The 9,457-nt window shown below is 42.9% G+C and overlaps 1 protein-coding gene across 1 annotated transcript in view; it reads left to right on the top strand.

Moving 5' to 3' along the window:
* SF3B2 (splicing factor 3b subunit 2) overlaps nt 1-9,457 on the top strand; it is a 17,657-nt gene that overhangs the window by 6,213 nt on the left and 1,987 nt on the right. The window contains exons 8-18 of the mRNA XM_023518297.1: nt 6-19; nt 202-417; nt 511-648; nt 820-900; nt 1,381-1,608; nt 2,844-2,993; nt 3,646-3,735; nt 3,848-3,955; nt 5,453-5,560; nt 5,849-5,991; nt 6,075-6,176. Coding sequence (XP_023374065.1) covers nt 6-19; nt 202-417; nt 511-648; nt 820-900; nt 1,381-1,608; nt 2,844-2,993; nt 3,646-3,735; nt 3,848-3,955; nt 5,453-5,560; nt 5,849-5,991; nt 6,075-6,176 — 1,378 coding nt within the window. The remainder of the gene's footprint in view (nt 1-5; nt 20-201; nt 418-510; nt 649-819; nt 901-1,380; nt 1,609-2,843; nt 2,994-3,645; nt 3,736-3,847; nt 3,956-5,452; nt 5,561-5,848; nt 5,992-6,074; nt 6,177-9,457) is intronic.

The following is a 9,457-nucleotide window of genomic DNA, read 5'->3' as shown; positions in this document are numbered from 1 at the left end:
CCCAGGGGGACAGCTTGAGGCTCTGTCTCAAAAAAAAAAAAAAAAAAAAAAAGAGGCAGAACTTCATGGCCCCTCCCTGAGGGTGGCTGCTTGGGAAGAGACTAAGCATTGAACTGCTGGAGATGCCAAGTGAGCTTAGGGTTGGGACACTGGCATGGTGCTTAGACTCTGAAACCCAGCTGCTTTGCCTTGTCTGCATAGAAAAACCGGAAGCGTCGGAACCGAAAGAAGAAGAAAAAGCCCCAGCGGGTGCGGGGAGTGTCATCTGAGAGCTCTGGGGACCGAGAGAAAGATGCAGCTCGGTCTCGGAGCTCTGACTCCCCAGCTGCTGATGTTGAGATTGAGTATGTGACTGAAGAACCTGAAATTTATGAGCCCAACTTCATCTTCTTCAAGAGAATCTTTGAGGCTTTTAAGGTAGGAGAAGCAACACACTGTGGAGGGGCAAGGACCAGCTGAGAGAGGAGACATCTTTTTAGAGTTGAGGCTCCATGTGGTCTGTCTCCTCAGCTGACTGATGACGTGAAGAAGGAGAAAGAGAAGGAGCCAGAGAAACTTGACAAACTGGAGAATTCTGCTGCCCCCAAGAAGAAGGGCTTCGAGGAGGAGCACAAGGACAGTGATGATGACAGCAGTGACGATGAACAGGTCAGGCCCAGCCCTGGTTGGAGACATGGTCTTGGGAACAGGTGGCTGATGTACACCAGAGAGGGACCATCACAAACTCCTCTGGGGCTTTGATGGCTTAAGTTTTGGGGTGGTCAGGGCAGTTTGATCCACACCTCAGGGTCCTCAAAAGAAGTGATTGTTTTGTTCTAGGAAAAGAAGCCAGAAGCACCTAAACTGTCTAAGAAGAAACTGCGCCGGATGAATCGATTCACGGTGGCTGAACTCAAGCAGGTGAGGCCCAAGATGACCCAGTAGGCCCTAGATGGAGCATAGCCAGGAGACTGCGTGAGGCACTGTTGGAACCCCCAGCGCTTTTGCTTTGGGAGGTGTTCAGGAGGTTTTTTTTTTTTCTTTCCTTGAGACAGAGTTTTGCTCTGTCACCCTGACTAGTGTGGTGGTGTCAGCCTAGCTCACAGCAGCCTCCGACTCCTGGACTCACATGATCCTCCTGCCTCAGCCTCCCGAGTAGCTGGGTTTACAGGCGCCCACCACCACACCTGGCTAATTTTTCTATTTTTAGTAGGGAATGGGGTCTCAGTCTTGTTCAGGCTGGTCTTAAACTTCTGAGCTCAAGTGATGCCCAAGTCTTGGCCTCCCAGAGTGCTAGGGTTATAGGTGTGAGCCACCATGCCCAGTCTGGGTATAGTTTTTTTGAAGAATAGAAAGGAGGAGAGCTTAAGGCTTTCTAGAGACTTGCTGTGTGTTTTCCAGCTGGTAGCTCGACCTGATGTTGTGGAGATGCATGATGTGACAGCCCAGGACCCTAAGCTGTTGGTTCACCTCAAGGCCACTCGGAACTCTGTGCCTGTGCCACGCCACTGGTGTTTTAAACGCAAGTACCTGCAGGGTAAACGGGGCATTGAGAAGCCCCCCTTTGAGCTACCAGACTTCATCAAACGCACAGGCATCCAGGAGATGCGGGAGGCCCTGCAGGAAAAGGTAGGTCCTGGCTGAGGCTTAGACCTACCCTCTGGTCTCCATTGTTCATAGCAGCCTGCTTCAAAATTTGGTACACCTGCTGTACTTGGGTCCTGATTCTTTTGTTTCCCTCCTCCCTCTGTCACCTTCCCTTTGCTAGCTCACTTGACGCCTTTCCCTGATGTACTTTGTGGCTAGAAATTCATAGTGGTTGTGTAACTTCTTAAATTTAAAGATTTCTTTTCTTTTTTTCAAGGTAAAAATCTAGTTTTTTTCTTTCTGATTAACACAAGGGTATGTGCAATTAGTTTACATTGTTTGCATTAGTAAGGTAAAGTCCGAGTTGTAGTTGAATCCTTCACCCAGAATGTGCACTGTATCGTATACCCCAACATTGTACTTGTTAGGTGGGAGCTTACCAAACCTCCTCCCCCTTCTTGAATTTAATTGCATTTTCCTTGTGTGGGCCTGTAGTTAATCTACTAGTTTCAAATTAGTATTGAGTACATGAGATGCTTGCTTTTCCATTCTTGAGATATTTTACTAACGAGCATGTTCTTCAGTTCCACCCAAGTGAATACAAAAATTTAAAGGTTTTAGTTAGATACTTTGAACAAGTAATGCTTATAAAAGTTTAGGAGGTACAAAAGAACACTGCCTTCCAGTTAAACCTCTGTCACCCAGGCCTCTTTAAAGAGAACTAATAAGATCTAACTCTTGATGAAATGGTTTAGAAAAATAATTATTGGCATACATACCTGCCTGAGGCTAGTTTTATGTGATCTATTTTGTTCAGCATGGATTATGCAATTCTTTTTTTTTTTTTTTTTTTGAGACAGAGTCTCAAACTGTTGCCCTGGATAGAGTGCCATGGCGTCGCAGCTCACAGCAACCTCAAACCCTTGGGCTTAAGCGATTCTCTTGCCTAAGCCTCCCAAGTAGCTGGGACTACAGGCGCCTGCCACAGTGCCCGGCTATTTTTTGGTTGTAGTTACCATGGTTGTTTGGCAGGCCCAGGCTGGATTTGAACCTGCTAGCTCCGGTGTATATGGCAGGAGCCCTAGTTGCTTGAGCCTACAGGTGCCGAGCTGGATTATGCAATTCTGAGGGGTTTGAGCAGGAAGGATTTTGGTAACTTTTAGACTGAGATAATCGAGGTTTCTCTTGCTCTCCTTTGGAAGTTAAAAGCCAGATTTCTAATGAGTTGAACTTGGTGCGTACCTGTTAAGGCATGTCTCTTGCCTTTCTTTGCACAGGAAGAACAGAAGACCATGAAGTCAAAAATGCGAGAAAAGGTTCGGCCCAAGATGGGCAAGATTGATATTGACTACCAGAAACTACATGATGCCTTCTTCAAGTGGCAGACCAAGCCGAAGCTGACCATCCATGGGGACCTATATTACGAGGTTTGGGAGGGGCCTGAGAGAGGCTTGCTGGGCCTTGGGGTTGTGATAGTCTCTAACCCTGGGTCAAAAGAGCTTTTGAAGGCTGGTGCAGCAGCTTCTTAGCCTTAGAATTGTGTATAACTACCCTTGGATGAGAGAGAATTTGAAGTTTTATAGTGAAGTCCTTTTGGGGGGGAGAAATGTAGACAGTGTCATTGAAATAATTTGTGGTGAGTGGTTTAGGGATAGAGGGGCCAAGTTCAGATGGTCTTAGGAAACACTTAATATTGGGGGTGGAAGAAAAGTTTTTATTTTTTTCTGATCCTTGAAATATTAGTCACCATGATATGAAATATTTTAGGTGCAAGGATCCTAGAGATCATCCTATTGAATGCCCTCTTTTTATAGAGAAAGCAGGTCATAATGGGCCATGTTCTCACTGTGGGTTAATGATAGCACTGGGGATCTGGCCTTTCTCCTCAGCACTGACCTTTATTCCCTCCCTCCCCTTGGCCAGGGAGAGTGATGAGAAGTAGTGAGAGCAAGTCCGACAGTGGGGTTCTTTGTCCAATGTGAATTAGAACTTCCTATCCTTGTTTTCATGTCCTCCTGTTGTTGAGTTCCCAGTGTGTGTCTGGTGTCCACAATATAGCATGCTCTGCTTTTTCCTCAGGGCAAAGAATTTGAGACGCGACTGAAGGAGAAGAAGCCTGGAGATCTGTCTGATGAGCTAAGAATTTCCTTGGGGATGCCAGTAGGACCAGTAAGTGTCAGTTAGCTGGCTGGGGGAGCAGAGAAGAGGGCAGCAATTGGAGTGGAGGGGAGAAAAGGGGTTAGGGTTAGGCAGATGGTGTCCTATTCTCTTTTCCCTGCAGAATGCACACAAGGTCCCTCCCCCGTGGCTGATTGCCATGCAGCGATATGGACCACCCCCGTCGTACCCCAATCTGAAAATCCCTGGCCTGAACTCACCCATCCCTGAGGTGAGCACAGTCTTTCCTTTCATTCTTGGCTGCCTCTGCTTTTTAACTAGAAGATGATTTTTGTTTTCCTTCTCTTAATTCCACTGTGTGTTCCTTTATTTCTTTCTCAAACTTTTTATTGACAGAATAATGTAGTATTTGTATATCGTGTCTTTTTTTTTTTTTATTTCTTATAGCTTAACTATGTACATTAATGCAGTCAGGGAGTGCAGTATGCTGTTTTCATATACATTTTGAAATACTCTCATCAAACTGGTTAACATAACCTTCATGTCATTCTCTTAGTTACTGAGTTAAGACATTCATACTCTGCTTTTAGAAAGATTCACTTGTACCCTTGTAAGATAAACCATACAGGTGACCCCACCAATGTCTCTTTTTTTTGTTGTTGCTGCAGTTTTTGTCCAGGGCTGGGTTTGAACCCACCACCTCTGGTATATGGGGTTGGTGCCCTACTCCCTGAGCCACAGGCGCTGCCCAGTATATCGTGTCTCTTTAAAAAGTCCAATAATGGGTTTTGTTTTTTGAAAAAGGGACATGCCTGTCATAAAATATTCAGTCAGAATTGACAGGTACAAAGATTAAACAAATCATCCACGATTTCACCACTCAGTAATAACAAAGTTTAACATTTGATCAGTATACTTTCAGGCATCTCTGGTAGATACATGGACTGCCAAAAATAATTTTCTCTTAGTGGCATCAAATTTATTCTTTTTTTTTTTTCAGAGACAGTCTCACTATGTCACTCTGGGTAGAGTGCCATGGCATCACATCTCACAGCAACCTCAGACTCCTGGGCTAAAGCAATTCTCTTGCTTCAGCCTCTCAAGTAGCTAGGACTACAGGCGCCTGCCAAAACACCTGGCTATTTTTTGTTGCAATTCTCATTGCTGTTTTAACTGCCCGGGCCCAGGCTGGAACCTGCCACCCTCAGTATATGGGGCTGGCGCCCTAGCCACTGAGCCACAGGCACCACCTCTTATTTCTAAACAAAACATTAAGTTAAAAAAAAATAAGATAAGGGGAGGCACCTGTGGCTTGAAAGGGTAGGGCGCCAGTCTCATATGCTAGAGGTGGCGGGTTCAAACCTAGCCCTGGCCAAAAACTGCAAAAAAAAAAAGATAATAAAATCATTAAAGTGAAAAAAATTTCTTTCCTTCAATAGATGTAGTTTCTAAATAAGCCAGCTTTCCAAAGTCAGGAAAAATCAGTAAGAAATTGGAGTCAGATTTTTAAAGTACATGTTTTGGTTTCAGGCAGAATAGACTACCATGAAAGATGAGGTTATTAGCATACTTTCTTGCTCTGTACCCCCATCCTGTTGCTTTCAGATTTTTATCACGTAGGAATTTTGCTTTCTAATTCTGTCCTACAGTCAAACTTCCCGAGTTCCAAAATGTTAGTTCTGTGCTTTGAAGCATGACTTTGCTGTAGGATTTCAGTGTTTCTTTTGGAGCCTTGAAGTAGAACCAGTGTGTGCACCATCTCTTGCAGAGCTGTTCCTTTGGATATCATGCTGGTGGCTGGGGCAAACCCCCTGTAGATGAGACTGGGAAACCACTCTATGGGGATGTGTTTGGAACCAATGCTGCTGAATTTCAGGTATGGAGTATGTATGGGAGGGCTTGGTTTTATTTAATGTCATGAAGGTTAGAAGGATAGTTGGTTTATAGCTTTATTATCAAGAGTGCTGGGTGTTCTGAAATTTGAAAGTCTAAAAAAGGGCATATATTTTCCGGAGATGTTAATGCAAGTTCCCCATTGGAATATGAGCTCTAGGTAAGTAAAGATTATTTTTTGTTTACTTTTACATCCCCTGAAGTTACAACAGATAGGCACACATTGGGTACTTAATAAACATTTGTCAAATGAATGAATGATCTCTTTCAGACCAAGACTGAAGAAGAAGAGATTGATCGGACCCCTTGGGGGGAACTGGAACCGTCTGATGAGGAGTCTTCAGAAGAAGAAGAAGAGGAGGAAAGTGATGAAGACAAACCAGATGAGACAGGCTTTATTACCCCTGCAGACAGGTGGGGGAAACATAGTCTGCCTCTCTGAAGTGGCCTGTCTTTGGGTACTTTCTCTTTACTCCAGAGTTTGATCCTTTTTACAGTGGCCTCATCACTCCTGGAGGTTTCTCTTCAGTCCCAGCTGGAATGGAGACCCCTGAACTCATTGAGCTGAGGAAGAAGAAGATTGAGGAGGCCATGGATGGGTGAGAGAACCAGGCAGGGCTGAGAGGGGAGGACTTTTATTTCCCTTTGGCCTCTAGGTAAGCCCTGCCTCACGTTTTTCTTCTTTAACAATTATTAAACACCAGCTTTGTGCCAGACACTACTCTAGGCAAGGGGGAGTCAGCAGTGAAAAAGACAGGTGAGGTAAACATATAATCAGAGAAGAAGGTAATTTCAGATGTAGATAAAGATGGTGAGGCAGAGGAAACTGGATACTGAGATATAGAGGGACATGGGGGTGGGAAAGCCTCCAGGAAGGCCTCATTGAGGAGGTGGTATTTGAACTGAGACCTAAGTGTTAGGAGAGAGCCAGCCACAGGATGATTTGGGGCAGAAGTAACAGTAAGTGTAAGCAATTGCAAAGGCTCTGAGACCCACGGTTTGCACAGTCTTAAAATATTAGGTATATTAACATGCAGATTTGTTATGTCTTCTTCTTGAATGAATCCTGTTATCATGAAATGACCTCTTCATTCATTCTGTTCTTTCTTCCCTTTTTCCTGTCTTTTATTTTTACCATTTTATAGTTAATTAAACATTTCTTTGACTCTATCTCCATTGTCAGATTAACTACTTTAGGATTTGTATGTGCTTTTTTTTCTTCTTGAGACAGAGCCTCAAGCTGTCTCCCTGGGTAGAGTGCTGTGACATCACAGCTCACAGCAACCTCCAACACCTGGGCTCAAGCGATTCTCCTGCCTCTGCCTCTCAAGTAGCTGGGACTATAGGAGCCTGCCACAATATATATGTATATATATTTTTTTATTGCAGCCATCATTTTTGTTTGGTGGGCCCGGGCTGGATTCGAACCCACCATTTCAGATTTATGTGGCTGGCGCCTTAGCCGCTTGAGCCACAGGTGCCCAGCCTCTGAGCCTGTATGGACATTTTTAACATGCCATAACTTCAAGTGATAATAAGCCATTTCTGGATAATATTAAGAGTCTTATGACAGTATACTCTTCATTTCTTTTCTTCCAGCCTTTGTACCATTATTGTTATATTTTACTTTCACATATGTTACAAATATATTAAATGGTCAATAATCTTTTAGAGAGATTTAAATAAGAATTATGTATGAGCCCATGTAGTTACTATTTTTAGGTATTTCATTTCTCGTGTATATCTACATTTCCATCTGGTATCATTTTCCTTCTGCCTGAAGGGCTTCTTTTAACATGGCTTGGTATATGGGGCCAATGGTCTTGAATTCTTTCAGCTTAGGTAGTTTTAAAAAGTTTCTTTATTTGGCCTTTATTTTTGAAAGGTTTTTGCTAGGTATAGTATTATAGGTTGACTATTTTTCTCTTTAAGTACATTTAAGATAGTACTCTAGTTCAGGGGTGTCCAACCCTGTGGCACACGAACTGCAGCAGATTATTTGAGGCCTGATTTGCTCATCTGTGGCATCAGATATGACTGCATGGGCCTTTTTTTGTTCATCACCTTTCATTACTGTTTGTGTATTTAATGGGTAGTCCAAGACAATTCTTTCTTCTAATGTGTGACGGAAAAAAAGAAAGGTTGGACGCTCCTGCTATAGTGTTCGTCTTGTATTGTTTCTGATGAGAAAAGTGTTGTTTATTCTTACCATTATTTGTATATAATGTAGTGTTTTTATCTAGCCATTTCAAGATTTTTCTTTTTGCTGGTTCTGGACAATTTGACTATGATGTACCTTGGTGTAGTTTCCTGGATGTTTCTTCTCATGGAGTTTATTGAGCATCTTGGATCTATGAGTTTATACTTTTAATTCACTTTGGAAAAATTCTGGCCAATTTCTCCCAGTAATTTTTTCTATTCCCTTTTTTCTCTCCTCTCCTTTGGGAATTCCAGTTATACATCTGTTAGGTCTGTGGATGGTGTCACATTGCTCACTGAAGCTCTTGTTCTTTTTTCTTTTTTTTTCTTTCTGAGGCAGGATCTCACTCTGTTGCTAGGCTGGAGGGCAGTGGCATCATCATTGCTCACTGTAACCTCAAACTGGGCTCAAGTGATCCTTCTACCTCAGCCTCCTAGAGCTGAGACTATAGGTGTCCACCACCATGCCCAGTTTATTTTTAACTTTTGTAGATATAGGTTCTCACTGTGTTGCCTAGGCTGGTCTTGAACTCCTGGGCTCAAGCAGTCTTTCCACTTTGGCCTCCCAAGAGTGCTAGGATTATAAACACACCTGTCCTTCTATAATTTCTGATCTCACATTAATCCCATACAATGTAGTTTTCATCTCTATAAGTTTGATTTGGGTCTTCTTTTTATATATTCTTTGTCTCTTATTTAAGTTTTTGAACATATGGAATGCAATTATAATACATTTTTTAAAAAAAGAGGGTCTCATGTTGCCCAGGCTGGACTTGAACTCATGGGCTCAAGTAATCCTCCCACATCAGCTTCTCAAGTATCTGGAACTACAGGCATGCCCATACCACAACACCTGGCTTATAACATTTTAATGTACTTTCCATGCTGATTTTACCTCTTATGCATTGATTTCAATTGGTTAGTCTCCTGACTGTGGATATTATTTTCCTGTTTCTTTGTATGCCTGCTAATTTCTGATTGAATGCTAGGCTTTGTGAAATTTACCTTCTTGGGTCTAGGATACATCTTTAGCTTTGTTCAGAGATAGAAGTATTAGGAAACAGATTGCTCGTTTTAGGTCTTGTTTGGGTTCATCAGGTGAGTCTGAAGCAGTGCTTAGTCCTCCCTATAGTGAAGCACAAAGCTTTCCAGTAAGCTCTGCCCAGTGCTTTGTCAATTAGAAGGTTTTTCATTCTGGGAGTCAGCACTGTTGGTAGTCCTTGAGTGCAGGTGCTGTTACTGCTAATCCTTTTTGGGGCAAGATTTTCCCAGCCGTGGTAGTTTCCTGCCCAGTACTCACTTGAGTACTTGAGGACATTCTGTGGGTCTCTTGAGTTCTGTTGTGCTGTTTTCTCCAGTACTGTCCTGCAAATTTTTGCCACCATGATCTTCTTGGACTTTCAGCTTCATCTTCTCAACTCATGGCATTCTTTGGGCTATGCATGGGTCTCTTATTCATTCTGTGGTTTAGAAACACTCGGCAGTCTGGGAACAATTGAAAGGCTCACCCCATTTATTTCTTGTCTTGCAGAAATCACTGTCCTTTGTTGCTGCTCTGTGTCTAATGTCTTAAAAACCACTGTTTGATATATTTTGCTCATTTTTTGGTTGTTTCAGGAAACAAGGTAAATCTGGTTTCTGTTATTCCTTGTTAGAAAGCAGAAGTCTTTTTTTTTTTTTT

This window comes from Otolemur garnettii, unplaced genomic scaffold (genome assembly GCF_000181295.1).
Source record: "Otolemur garnettii isolate 467f Iridium unplaced genomic scaffold, OtoGar3 scaffold00134, whole genome shotgun sequence".
Lineage (NCBI taxonomy): Eukaryota > Metazoa > Chordata > Mammalia > Primates > Galagidae > Otolemur > Otolemur garnettii.
Note: the sequence above shows the minus strand (reverse complement) of the source record. Positions and strands in the feature narration are given on the sequence as shown.